The 15097-nt window shown below is 33.0% G+C and overlaps 2 protein-coding genes across 2 annotated transcripts; one reads left to right on the top strand and one right to left on the bottom strand.

The window, feature by feature from the left end:
• Positions 1–155: 155 nt before the first annotated feature.
• LOC113496971 (F-box only protein 5-like) lies at positions 156–4735 on the bottom strand. Its single transcript, XM_026876384.1, has 2 exons — positions 3439–4735; positions 156–3285 (listed from the first exon to the last, which is right to left on the bottom strand). Exons 1-2 carry the CDS (start codon positions 4465–4467, stop codon positions 3016–3018), a joined length of 1299 nt encoding a protein of 432 aa, XP_026732185.1. The 5' UTR covers positions 4468–4735; the 3' UTR covers positions 156–3015.
• Positions 4736–5958: 1223 nt separating this feature from the next.
• Positions 5959–11095, top strand: LOC113496687 (zinc finger protein 90-like). The gene is made up of 11 exons (XM_026875989.1): positions 5959–6290; positions 6674–6874; positions 7283–7316; positions 7461–7785; positions 8277–8528; positions 8849–9022; positions 9122–9325; positions 9544–9714; positions 10031–10220; positions 10493–10660; positions 10891–11095. The coding sequence occupies exons 1-11, from the start codon at positions 6162–6164 to the stop codon at positions 10957–10959; spliced, it is 1917 nt and encodes a 638-aa protein (XP_026731790.1). The 5' UTR covers positions 5959–6161; the 3' UTR covers positions 10960–11095.
• Positions 11096–15097: the final 4002 nt, after the last annotated feature.

Raw genomic sequence — 15097 nt, 5'->3', positions numbered from 1 at the left:
TCCCCTACCTATTTCCTAAAAATATAGTGTAATGTAGTTTTTCGGGGAACATCTTTTGTCCGGTTCAACGCCACAAAATAAGGAAAAGATAATATTATCAAAACACTTTTATTATCAAAGACATAAATTGAAATAACACTATTTACAAAATAAAAACGCAATTAAAATAATACCTACATGTCATGTATTTTGAATTTTAAAATTAATTGGTCGACAAAATCAGTATCATTTGAAATACAGATCGTCATTATTTATTAAAATTTTGAGTATTACTAACACATAATTATAAAATATTTTGTGCATTCTTGGTCCCATCCCTTCTTACAATATTTTTTTTTAGGAAATTTAGAAGCAAAATTTTTGTCTTTTATTTATTGTAAGAAATATCAATCTTTTACAACATCGCAAATACGTTTCGATTAAAATTATTCTAATTAATATATTTACAACTGTACACATTCTTGTTTCCTGACTTATAAAAAAAAGAATTAAAATCGGAAATTGAAAACTGCGACCAAATATGACAAGACATCAATGTAATACAATAAACTTGTTAGTTAGTAAGTACCTGTAAGTTTTTCTACAGAAATACAAAATTATTTTACAAATAACACTCATATAATTTATTGTGTGAGAATGAGAAGACAACGTGAGAGTATAACACCTTTTCTGTAGAACATCGTTTTTACAGTGCATAAATTGATTGATATGTATCGGTAGCAAGACTTACAAGTAATAAGTTTTTTGTGCAATTGATAGAAATATTACTTTGTCAAAATTGAAAATAAACTAACGACCAGAGAGCGTTTGTCTTGCAATATGTGTTCGCCGATTGAATCGTTTACATCGCCATGAAATAAATTAAAACATCAGCCATTGTAAAATAGCAGAATCGGGGCTCTGATCGGTGTAAAACAGAGACACCGGTCTACGGTATGTAGTTTGCCATCTCGCTTCCAAACTCGCAATTTAAGATTTAAGAAGCGGTGGTACGCCCTCTGAACAAATAACCCACTATAGATCACTTGCTACAAGCAAAAATGGCTAGTCCGCAAACTTCAATAAACGAATGTGAGCTAGCTAACATATTCCACCTGCTATTCACATGGGTGGGCACTGGGAGAGTCTGCCAATTTAATTACATGATCATATTGAATCCAGCCAATATTGGATGTAGTAAACAAATCTATGTGGCTTAAGTACTAACATCATGCAGTATGTTTACAACAGGATATTCTGTATTTTGTAGGTATATTTGCGATATTGTCAGACTTAAGGCGGGTAAGGCGGTAAGTAATCATCAAGATCTTTTTTTATACTATCTTAGGCACCTACTTAGAATTTCTAGGAGAATATGGGTTGAGGCAGAAACTCTAAAAACACTCTTTTTTTTAAGGAACAATATTATATGCTTAACATACTAGACAAAGATATTCGATCTTTATTTCAATTTATCGAAGTATGATTTATGCATAAAAATTATGTAAGCTTAACACTGCATACTCAACCTATTTAAAAATCAGAACAACATCTAAGTTAATATTGGTGGTAAGTTAGAAACATCATATTTTAATAGAAAATGAGTTGTTTCAAAATTTGTGTGACACATTTTAATTAAATATTTAAAAAGAGTAGGAATGTTTAAACTATTACTAATACAACTTTTAAATTTTTTAAATCATATATGGTTATATCTCAGTTTACATCCTTTTTTCCAAATTGGCCGTGAGAACGAAGCCTTTTCTAAACATAAATTATAGCTATCAGTTGCTTAAACACTGACTACAATACTGGTCTAGAAATTGTGGTGTATTTATGTAATAGAAACATAAACAGAAAGTCTACATAGTCTTGGGGAGGTATTCTAAAACAGGACATTCCATATTGATAATATCGGTAAAATATCTTTTACAAAGCACTAAAGATAGATTTTACTTTTAGTGTTTCCATTATTATATTAATAGATGTAAGGAATGGAGGAACAATGCAATGACAACTGACTCAATATCCTTTCAGTAAAAAAGAACATAATATCGTCTTACTAGACATTCTTCAGTAAATTAACCAATATGTATCATGAAAGAGCTCAGTTATAGCCACACTATAGTGAGTGAGGAACCAACTGTAAAGCTGAGTATTTAAAATCTACGAAACTTAATCACACAACACACAAAAAGCTTTCTATTTGTTGACAGTGCATTTAAAAGCTTACTGTAAGAGAATGTGTCCACCAATCTCTCTGTACTTAATAAAAGTCCTTACATAAATCATTAATTGATAGAGAGATTCCTTGTATGAATCTCAGTATCATCCATGAGAAAAAAAGGAAAAACACAGAGTGGATCTTAGAATAAGTAGGCACCTACTAAACATTACTGGGGTATGACCTTACAGATAAATATTATAATAATAATTACTAATTTACAGTGATGTATAAAACAGTCTTACTTCAGAGTAATTTATATTCGAATGTCAGTAAATTAAAATAAATTTTAATTCTAGACAGACCCTTTTTCAACTCTTGTTCTTACATTTTGAACTCTTAAAAATAGTGATTTGAATTGTACCATCTTTCAGTATTTTTTTTTTAATTTTATTGAATACCTGTATTTGATATTGTAATATTGGAGTATGTATTATTACAAAAATATAATCTGTCTGTCTATAATAATTTCAAATAATTAGTAATTCAACAAATAAACTGTTGGTAAACCTAAGCAAACCCGTAAAGATTCCTAATTTATAATGACCATGACTTATTTTAAACTGCCGAACAAACAAAACTGACTTTGTGTTAAACTTAAATAAATGCATGTATTGCTAAAATAATGGCACAAAATCAGACATGGGTTTGCACCCTGTAATCTCAAATATCATTAAAAATAATATTAGATATTACTTTAATTAGCAGTGTTCTGTCAAATTTATATCTACTGCAGCTACAACTTACAATCTTTACATATGGAATGTAACACAAAAAACACTGGTATAAAACTAAGTATTATTATGAATAGATCACAGAAGCCTGCGCAAGTTTTTTCTGCTTTTTCTCGTTCCTACAGCATAATCACATTTCTTTCTTTTTGATGGACTTGGAGCATTAAGATCATATTGAATACAACTCTTACCTGGGTGTCTACTACAATTGCAAGATCTGCAGAATTGATAAGAGCATGTAGCACTTGTGCACTCAACCCATTCCTCTCCTGATGCTTCCTCAGTCACCTTAGCAGGTTGTGAACATCTCACACATGATAACTGCAAGCGGGAGTCCAGTGATGCACACTGAAATAGATAAATAAAAGACTTAACAACAACTTCTATGCAAAATCAACACCAGTGTAATTTTAAGTTGTGACAAATCATGAATATTTTAATAAAACACGTACAAATGATGGGACGGAAAAACAAAAATATCATAACAAATTAGTAAAATACCTTCAAGAACTTTCTGAATCTGTTTGTCCGAGGTGAATATTGTGGGCTTAGAGGGATTTTGTTGACATGATGGTCATTAATCTCATTATGTATTTCTTTTAGACAACCATCATACAGCTTGGTACCTCTTGCTTTCACTCTACTTTCTTTAGAGACATTTTCTTGGTTTTCCTTAGCCCTTCTTAGATGTTGTTTAATCTCTTGTTTCTTTTCATTAGTACTATGTGAGTTCCATATATCACTCCATGTAGTGCTAACAGAACAGAAGTTGCAGATATCTTCATTGTTTAGATATTGAAATATTTTTTGTAAAGGTGGTATGGCACTTTTCTGATTTAACAACCTAAGTATATCTATTTTTTGGTCAGGTCTGGCTAGAATAGTTCCTACTATTTCTGGTTGCGCTACTTGTTCAGGAACTGACTGTAGTTCACGTTTCTCACATGAAAGGGAATGTATCACAAAATCTAGTTTTCTTCCAGATTTTTTACAAGGGCTTATACAATTTCTTTTCACTGGTGTGATGGGATATGAGTATGTTTTTTCACGAATGTTTAACCTGCAAATAAATCTTGTATTCCTCTCGGTGCTATGAGCACTATCTGTTGGTATAGAAATTGTAGCATTTTCCTTGTCTTCATTGACTTCTAAACTTTGTATTTTACCAGCAATCCATGTTGTTGGAGTAGGAATTGTCGTTACATGTTTAGCCGATTCAATACTCGAATGAGGTCGCTTGACGGCTCGTCTCTGAGGTGGGGTTTCGGCGATGTCATTTCGCGGCTTGAGCTGATTACATCTATAAACACCATCAGGCGTAATGTAATCAACTTGGATCTCATCAATAAACGCTGTTGTTGTTACTACTGACCGATCGTCAAGAAAATCACTTGATATGTCCGAGCGTTCCAACGATCCTGGGGTGAACGATGTGTGGTATCCGCTGTCTTCCGCTCTGCTGTAGCAATTTATGTTATCGTATGACAGAATAGACTTTGTAGATTCACCATAATCACAGTGAACATCCATTTTAATTCTAGTGAAGTGTCGTATTCCACTAAAATTCCATGATCCACGCCAAGAGTAACTTTTCTCCGGTATTTTTACACGTTGATATAACAATTTAGCTCATAATTAGGCGAAGAAGGCATCGTAATAGTAGCAGTAATCAATAATCGAATGTTACTAGATATCGTTATTTAAATTTGTCCTTTAATAAACATATTTCGGTTATTATTAAACAAAAACGTCCATAAAATTACTCTCAGCATCGTCTCCATAGACAATCTGTTGAAATTTCAACAAAAGTCAGAATATTTGTACCACAGACAAAATATTTGAGAAACTCAACTATTTATTCGATTCGAATCGTTTTTGTATTCTTTTTTTTTAATAAATGCTTTATTATTATATTATACTAGCTTTTGCCCGCGACTTCGTTCGCGTGGAACAGTGACTTCCGGCAGATTTTTGGTTTTACTCACATAGTTCCCGATCTCGCGGGATTTTTGAGAAGTTCCCTCTCCCGCAGGATTTTTGGGATAAAAACTATCCTATGTCCAACCAAATGCGTGTAACGAAACCATAGCGCGATCTATTTCGATCCCAACGCCATCTATCGACCATAGTGACAACTCGGATTATTTATCTATACTCCGTTCGGGCATTTTCTTTGTACTAAAAGTAGTATTATATTTTTTATATGTTATTTTATTATTTTTTTCATACCTTTTTACTATTTATTTACTTTTTTCCGATGAATTAAAACAACATGAACCGAACTCGTGTAACGATCGACACCATTGCGCGTAGTACTAATAGAATTATCTATACTCCGTTAGAGCATTTTCTTTGTAGTAAAACTTTTATTATATTAATATTATTTTTTTTACACCTTTTTACTGTTTATTTACATTTTTCTGATGGATTTTCCGATGAATTAAAACAATAACATGAACCGAACACGTGTAATGACACCATTGCGCGATTAACGCCATCTATCTACGGAGCATAGGAACAGCTCGACATTTGACCAATAGATGGCACTATTATATAGTATGTCCGTAATAAATTTTATTTTTTATTTTAATTTTTTGTAATAAAAACTATCCTATGTCCTTTCTCAAGTTTCAAACTATGTCTGTACCAAATTTCACACAAATCGGTTCAGTAGTTTAGGCGTGAAGAAAAGACAGACAGACAGACAGAAAGACAGACAGACAGACAGACAGAGTTACTTTCGCATTTATAATATTAGTTTGGATGTCCGTTTATTCACAAAAAAACTGAGACCTATAGTATAAGCGACACGAAAACTGTTTGTATTCCAGGTTTTCTTTTATCCTATGGAGTTATTTAAACAAAGTTAGTGCAGTCGAATGTGTACCGCAAGAACAAAATATGATCACAGACGATGTTTTTATAATAAGCAATTTAAATTTAATTCCAAAAAATAGTGGTACAGGTGCATTACAATAAATGAAAATTAAATATAATTGCATCTTTCACATGGCAATTCTTTCCTATCCATGGTTTCTGATCTGATTGTTCTGTCACTGTAGCTATAAATGAAGTTTACTATTGCTAGGAAAGTGTAAAAAATTGAATTCGCATTTGTACAGGATCTATGATGCACTGTTTGATAATTGTTATGTTATATCAACAAGAACATTTTCATAAATGTTAAGATTAAAAAAAGATTAAGTTATTTTAATAACTCTACAATGGCTATGAACGTTACTGATTTGTGTAGATTATGTGCTAAGAAAGTTTTCGACGACTTCTCTAAAGATCTTTTGGATGAAAGCAATAGAAATGTTTTGAAATTAATACAAGATTTTGTACAAATAATGGTGAGTGTCATGTTCAATTTTATCTATTAACATAACGTATGAACATAAACCTCAAAGTCATAATAAAAACATTATATTTACTAGTTTATAATCATTTATAAGACATTATTTAATGTAGACAAGATCCTTCCAAAGTATCTTAACATCTTTAAGATAGCTTATCATTTTTATATTTTTCTGGATATTTACATTTTGTGTTAATTATCCAGCTGAAGGTGACTGCACAAAATTTTGATGTTTTTATTGTTACTTACTCTGCCTGTTAAGTCACTGAATACATAAAATTTAAAATAGGTATTCTCTTAGAGTTAGATATAAATATAATCTTTTCTAACATATTTCATTTTATGTCTTCTATTCAATATTAATATAAATTGTTTCAGATTTATGACAGTGACAACATGCCTACTAAAATTTGCCTGAATTGTGAAGAGAAATTGGTTTCATTCCAACTATTTATTCTTGAATGTTATAAAGTGCAAGAAAATCTTAAAAGGCTTCATGAAGAAAATTTAAACAGTGCTACGGATATTAAAATAGAAAACACAAAATACATTGATTTTGCAGTGCCAATAAAATCAGAGGTAAATTTTGATATTTTTTCCTGTAATTATTTAATATTCATTTGAAACTAAAACTGTCTCTGTAAGGCAACCTTGTCCATTTTCACACCATTTCATTTTTAAATATTTTAAAGGACCAATGGATACTCAATATTCAATAATGTATTGCATTCCATAATGTACATGAAGGTCTTAAAAATATAATGATACAGAACCATTATGCACCCTGTCAGGTACAGCTGCATTGATTAGTTTTCATTTCAAACTAAATTACTTTAAAAATATTACTAAAAACCAGTTTTCTAATAAGACTCTTTTATTATTTATGCTTTCCCTACACAGATTTCTTTTTCTGTCACTGTGTTCATTTGTTTATTCATTTTTGATCCATTTGTTCAGTCATGCTTACTTTTTTATTTTTTTTTACAGGTCAAAGATGAAGTGTCTGCAGAAGATTTTGTTAGTAAGTAAAAATTTCGAGTAAAAGTTTAGAATTAACTGTCTGTGTTAGGAGTCATATTGATTGCTTCTAAGGATACTTATTATTTATTTTATAAATGAATGCATAGTTTAATAGAACCACTACATTGTTTAAATGTCATTACAGGTGCATTAAATAATCAACAATCATTATCTGAGATAGATTTGTATACTGATGCTCATGATGATCATATTGACGACGATGCACAAAATGATGATGATATTCAGCAGGATGACAATGTGGACAATGACTATGATGAAGATGATGAGAATGATGATGATGATGAAGATAATGAGAATGATGATGATGAGCTATTAGAAGATGTTGCTATAGCAACATTAAAATCTAGAAAATATAAACGTATTAAGAGAAAGGAAATTACTGAACAAGAAGCAGAGGAATTCAATCAAATCCTAAGAAAAGCTAATTTGTCAGTGAAAGATTTAATTAAGTAAGTAATATCATAAGATTCATGGTTTGCATTGGGAAGTCACGGATGCCGCAGAATCAACAGGGCAAGGCCAAACCGAAAATGTTCGTTGGCAACTCGCTTTTTCCGCTATGAAAACTCTTGGATCACTCGTTAGCTACACACGGATGTCGCATTGGCAATGCGTGGATGTCGCATAAGCAACTCACAAATACGGTGATGGCAATTCGATAATGCCGCGTTGATAATCAATTCTTCTTTTCTTCCTCATGGCAAAAAAAAACAGTGTACAATTTTTTCTACTAACCTATTTACTACCCACTGCTGGTCACAAGCCTATTTTCGTACAGGGCAGGTTTGAGCACTGAACACCATGCTAGCTCTCCGACTGTGGAATCCAGATTTCCACATGATGTTTTCCTCCACCAGGTGTCAGGGCAGTCTTAGAAAATTATAATACATATGATGTTTGTTTTTAAGACTCTTATCAAATGTATTTATTTTCATTTTAGATTGGAATGTAATTTCTGTTCAGAAAAACAAAAGTCATGGAGTAATTTACGTTTACATTATGCAGTAAAACATAAGAGTAAACCATTTGCATTCTGCTTATGTGGTTTTGTTGTGAGGTCTAAAAGTGTTCTATATAAACATGTGACTGATCACAAGCTAGAAAGTCGAAAAGTGCTTAAGAATAATCCTGACCTGGCAACTGAAAAACAGGATATGAAAGGTTACAATTTAAATGTGAAAGATTTTATAAGGTATGTACTTACACTCTGGTTTGTATAGTCAAATGATAGATTAAAGAATGAACTGAAATTACTTTATATTCAAATATTCATTTCCTGGCCTGTTGGTCTAGTGATTAGTAGCCTTGACTGCTACACTGGTGGTTGTGGCCTCAGTTCCCACCCACAGAAAATGTTTGTATGATGCGCATGATCCTTTGATCTGGGCCTGTGTGTATGTTATGTATCTATTTAGAAATTCTATACTGAAATACAAGCTTTGCTTGATTTAAGACTAGATGGCGTTGTGTGTAAGTTTTGGAATATTAAATTAAATTTAATAAACTTTCCAGGTTTATATGTCCCAACTGTGATAAGGAATGTTCAAGCTGGTATACGTTGAAGGCTCATAGTGAAAGAATTCATAAAGTACCACCAGTAGTATCTTGTATGTGTGGTATCATCCTGAAATCCAAGTCAGTCATGTACAAACATGTACAGGACCATAGAAATCCTAATGTATTGGCGTAAGTTTATAAATTCATTTTATTGTTTTTTTCGTGTCTCACCCTCATGGAAATTGGTAAATTCCTTGATTTATCTGAGACCTACTTTTCTGTTTACAGATGCGATAAATGTCCGCGCATTTCGAAAAACCTGTCCGCCTTAAATAAACATAAGATGAGGCATATACCAAAATCTGAAAGGAAGTTTTGCTGTTCATCATGTGATAAAATATTTACATCTAGGGATGCTTTAAAATCACACGAAAGATCTCACATACCTATAGAAGAACGTAAAATATATCATTGTGAAATTTGCAATATGAAGTAAGTTGTGCTTGAACTAGATTTTTTGGTAACGTTCATTACGTAAATCATAAACTATTGAATTACTTTAAATCACATCGAGATGTAAATTATTACACGCCTTACAAATATTACCAAGTACCTACAGAATATGAAACATGCATGGTATAGTCAAAGCGCTAATTATCCATGCTACTCTACAGAAACAAGTTTTAAAGAAAACATTACTTTATTGCTAGGTTTACAACTCGTTCATCGGCGGCGTCGCACAAGCGCGTAGTGCACGACAAGATCAAAGGCTACGTGTGCGACCTCTGCGGGTACGCGTGCGGGACCAACGGCGAGCTGCGACAGCATCGAGCCATACACAGTGATGAGAAACCGTTCGGCTGCAGGAAGTGTCCCAAACAGTATGTCTATAATGTTTTATGTTATTTTAATAAGTACAGTTACAGACTACAGTCTAAAACAAGCGCTGTTAGGGCAACATATGTACATTAAAATTAATATAAATTTTTCAGAACTATTAACCGCTCTTCTTTAACATTATTTATGTTTAAACCAAAACCGCACAAGAGTTGATCATGCTTATTATACAATGTGAAAAATGTTGAAATGAATATCGCAAACAACGAAAAGAAATTGCTTAATGCAATTAATCAATGGTGATGGTGTAATACGTCTTTCGTACACTTTTAAACTTAAATTATTTTTCATTTTTCATAGATTTAAGACCTATTCAAATTTGAAGACGCATATGGATACTCACGAGGACACTTCGTACGAGTGTTACATCTGTCGGCGGGTGTTGAACAGCCGCCGAACCCTTCGTAAACATCTGCTGGTGCACGAAGATAAGTGCAGACATGTCTGTTCTTACTGCAACAAGGCATTCAAAAGGAGGCAGACATTGAAGGTAAACATCTATATCTAACTATCCTTTCAAAGCGATAATCCACGGAGCTGTGTAATATTTTAAACGTGGAAACACAGATTTTAAGAATCGCGAATGGGAAGTGGCCTGTTTCCAATAGGGGAACGTTTATAGGCTGGTGTTATAACACACTTGAGATAGATAATATATCTAATTTATAGGCTTAAATTTTAAAATTTCTGGTTTGTCGCATTGTTAATTTTCTATTAATTTTAAATTCGTCCAAATACTACAGTTAAATATCCGTGTCGCAGGTGCACATGTACACGCACACGGGCGACAAGCCGCTGTCGTGCAAGTGGTGTGACGAGCGCTTCTCGTACGCGTCCACGCTGCGCTCGCACCGCCTGCGCTGCCACCCCGACAAGATGACGCACGCGCACGACTCTTTCACCAATTACGGACAGATTGCTCTGCAACAGGTACATGCACTACTGTCAACTTATCTTTTGGTGAAAAAAGAATTCTTAGTAATGTGATTGTAGTTGTGGAAAGAGATGGCGATAGACGCTCTTTACCGTGTAGCGTTCTGTTACGTATTTAAAATTGTGAGAATAATGCTTACAAATAAATAACAACCCTTTAGAAAGGTTTTGCAAACAAATCATAAAAGAAAAAATACTACAAACATTAACACGATTATCAATTTCAGGATTACATCAAGAACGACGTGCCAGCCGTGAACATTCCAGTTGCGAAAAACGAAGTCGAGGCTATATAGAGTTAAGTGATGTACAATTGTTACGTACGCGTACGCAGTCTGATGTATAGGTAGCTATTTGATCAGGTAGCTATAGTTAATGTATAACTTCTATTATATAGATACAGTGTAGCTATTATATGATATTAAATTTATATCTAAATGTGTTTATTTTCTACATAATCCCGTTTCACTACATACTTATGTAATAAATAGAGCAGTTTGTGATTGTTTAGTTATGAATGACAAACAATTCACTCTATTTTAATTTAAGCATTAAGTAACATTACAAAATGTAATTTTTTTTAACGTTAATTACGAAAACACTATTCTAAATAATGTAGCAATTTACGTATTTTTTAAACCTTTAGCCATGTTTAAACCACCGTAAGGTTTTGTTAAAGCCAGAGCGCAGGCTTTCACTGCTAACCCGACTGTACGACAGGAATGGCATTGCCACCAAACAGACAACAACACGACTTAGGACTCAAGACATTAAGATACCATTGAGCTAGTATTCAAAACCGTAAACATCTCTAAAGAATATATGACTAAACATATTTTACTACACTGGTAACAAAATACCGAATTCCAAGTACAATTTTTTTTTATATCCTGGGACAACTCACACACGGTTATCTGATTCAATGCTAAGCAGAGCTTGTGTTATGTTAACCAGACAACTGATGAACTTTCTTATATATTTCTAAATACATACATAATATATTATAGATAAATTACACCCAGAATATTTTAGTCCTTTATGTTACGATTGTTAGTTCCACAGAAATCAATATTCATTTTAGTTAACATTACGCTTCATCAAGTGTTTTGCATATGTAACCCATTTACATTTTCTCTAGGTACGTAATCGTTTCGGTAACTACGTTAGCCATTTGTGTATTAATTTTATCGCTTTTCATTTCGTAGCACTTACGCTGAATATGATCATATTTTTAATGAAATTTACAAATAAATGGTCTGGCTTTTTGCTAAGGTTTTGGTATAAGTTTCCAAGTGTACGATAGTTGCAGCTTTTCGCCCGCGTCGAGGTCGGTTATATCGCGTTTCCAAGAGAGCTCTTCAAAAGTCTGGGATAAAAACTATCCTCTGCTCTTTCTCAAGGTCAACTCTATCTATGTACCCAATTTCATTAAAATCAGTTCAGTGGTTTAGACGTGAAAGCGTAACAGGCAGACAGACAGAATTACTGTCGCATTTATAATATTAGTAGGCATGGTGATATTTTATGAGATTCGTTTATTTGATACAAGTTTAATAGCAAATCTTAGTAATTACTCAACTATTTTTGATAAAATTTACGCTAGCTCAAAAAGCTTATTTTAAAATACTAAGTGAAAATTAACAATATTAGTTGATAATAATTATTGTCCATTTGTTTTGGAAGTTCCGTAGTTTAAGTTTTAAACGGTTCTATAATTATTTTGATAAGCTTAGCAAAGGAAAAATCTTAGAAATATATTACATTTTTAATTTCAATGGCTGTTAATAACTCTGACGATGAGAAGGTATGATTATGATTATTATAAGGTAGGTACCTAGTTACTATTAACATTCTTGATAATTTTATTGCAATTGATAATTTTAATTGAAAACTAATGTCTTTATTAATTATTATAGAGCATTTATTAGCCTATACTTACCTGTTTTCTACTCTATTTCTACCTAGTTTCATTTTCCGATAAGCTTTTTAATGAGACCGTTTCGTTGTACCCGACAGGGTCCGTAATGAGCTGTCAAATTACACAACATAATTGATTTGATTGAATATGTAACATTATGGTATACAATAAAGAAAATTGAATTGAATTTCAATTACTTAGAAAGATTTTTTAAATTTGTTGATGCAATAAATTTAAACTGAAATAGTCCAACAGTAAAACATAGCAAAATGCGGTGATTCACATCAAGATTAAATCTTATTTCATGCTTATAGACAGGTGTTATATTAAAGAATGGTTTTGGACAAAAGTATAGGTACACACAGACGTTTATGAACCTAATCAACAAAGGACACTTAATTCCTATTAGTCCAAGTTAACGGTTACCACGCGTGAAGACGCAGCGTTCACTCAGTATGTAATGGGTAGAAAGTGAAACGAAGCATGTCGGAGGTGGATCAGTGCAGATAAGGGTAGTCACTCACACGTCAGATGGTTGGCGCCGCGCCAGCCAGCGAGGCCGAGCGCCCGACCCCGCGCCGCGCTTCTCTACTTATATAACACTGGAACAACTATACACACTTGTAATCATTATAGTCACATGAATAATATTTAAAGGAACAAAGAAAACTAACCGAAATATCCATTAGCACCTAAAAGTTTTAGCTTTTACATATAGACATGCACCATAACGTAAAGGGTTTAAAAACACCTGATAAAGCTATTTCCTAACGATCGTTGAAAAGACTGAAAAGAGAGAAAATACCGAATTATTTCAGTTGCAACCAAATTTAACGACAGACATAAAACTGAGACAAATAATAAATGAAAGAAAATATCAAATCCGAATTACTAAGGCTGGAGAGAACCAGGCTCTATAGTTTGTGCTGTATTAAATTACAGCACATACCAACACTACATACTTATTTAAAATATCCTGGGCACATAACGTGCAAGGTTATAGAGGCCACTAAAAACTATTATCTAACAAAGATCATTGGGCTACGTAATAAAGTGGTTGTCTTTATGAACCCTTCATTTTAATCGGAGTCGTTGCAACTATTAACTATCCCGTTCGGCTATGAAGGCTTCGTATTGTGTTTCGAGATCATTACCCCTCCCGATGCCCCTATAATAATTAATCGTCGTTCGGTAACATAGTTAGCTGAAACTCCCTTACACTTCAATTTCAGCCCAATGAATATCTATACCATACATTTTAAGTAACTCTATCGAACTATAGAAGTGGTTACGCTATGGTAAATTTTGAGAGATGTTATTATTATGTAGAAAATATGATTCCAAAGTTTTCCAAGGAAATTGTACGTACCCAATCTAAACAATAGGTTTACCGTTTACGTATGTTTACCGGTAAGCGATGTAAGTGCGTAATAAGAAGGGTTGTTCGGAAATATAGTCCTATTTGATGAGGTAAAAATTAGGATGAAATGTTGTATAGAAAGTCAAGATCAAAGATAAAGCAAGAAAATTAACTTCATGTAGGTAAAGTAGGTACCCAAGTAATCTCTTAGTACCACTGTTTCGATTAAGATTTTCGATTTAATAAACATTATAATATCAATTAATATTGCCTATATAATATAGATTTTATTATTAGGTTTAGATATTTGTATAGTAAGAGAAAAATCTGTTTTATTTGTGTTGGTCTAATAACAAGCATTCTCCCTTTTACAGTTCTGCACCAAAAGGGTAAAAACGGAACGCTATTATTTAGGCACCGCGGTCTTTCCGCCTGTAACTAGGCTGTTTTCCATGAACCATGGATTATCTTGCGTCCTCCGCTATTTCTCTACCCTACGTGAACTCAAGGAAATCCCTAAAATACAACTCAAAAAATAATGTTTCCATAAACAAGTCGTATCATAACTCTCCCAGATGTAGCGAGAAACAGCCTGGGTTGGTTCCATGTTGAAACTCATGGAAGGATACATAAAATGAATCAAAATAGACAGCCAAACTGTGTAATTGGTTAATTAGTGTAGCCTTAGTCGCCCATTGAGCTAATTACTCGTCTACAGTCGTCATGAAGGGTTTAATTATAGTTTCAACTATGATTAACAGGACTAGTACTGTTTATAAACTAGAAATTGCTTTGTGACTTCAGCCACATGTATGTCAGTGACCGCGAAAAATAGTTGTCTATATCTTCAAATTAAGTCAGCCCAAACCTATTGGACTCTCAATTAAAGGTTCTATGGTACCATACTATAAGGAGGTTGACTGGAAATGATAACTAAAAATATATAGTTGGTAAACCCGTTACATTAGGCGTATCGAAATCGATCCAGCCATTTTCAATATCGAGGAAACAATGGAGTGTCCACAAGGCCGTACAGGCTAAAAAGGAGGTATGTGATATAAGCGTTATGGGAAGTTTCTCATTTTCAAAATTGAGCGTAGTGAAATATATTATGCAAGCTCCAAGTTGCAAGTTAATGAATATGTACATATGTCAG

This window comes from Trichoplusia ni, chromosome 8 (genome assembly GCF_003590095.1).
Source record: "Trichoplusia ni isolate ovarian cell line Hi5 chromosome 8, tn1, whole genome shotgun sequence".
Classification (NCBI taxonomy): Eukaryota; Metazoa; Arthropoda; class Insecta; order Lepidoptera; family Noctuidae; genus Trichoplusia; species Trichoplusia ni.
Note: the sequence above shows the minus strand (reverse complement) of the source record. Positions and strands in the feature narration are given on the sequence as shown.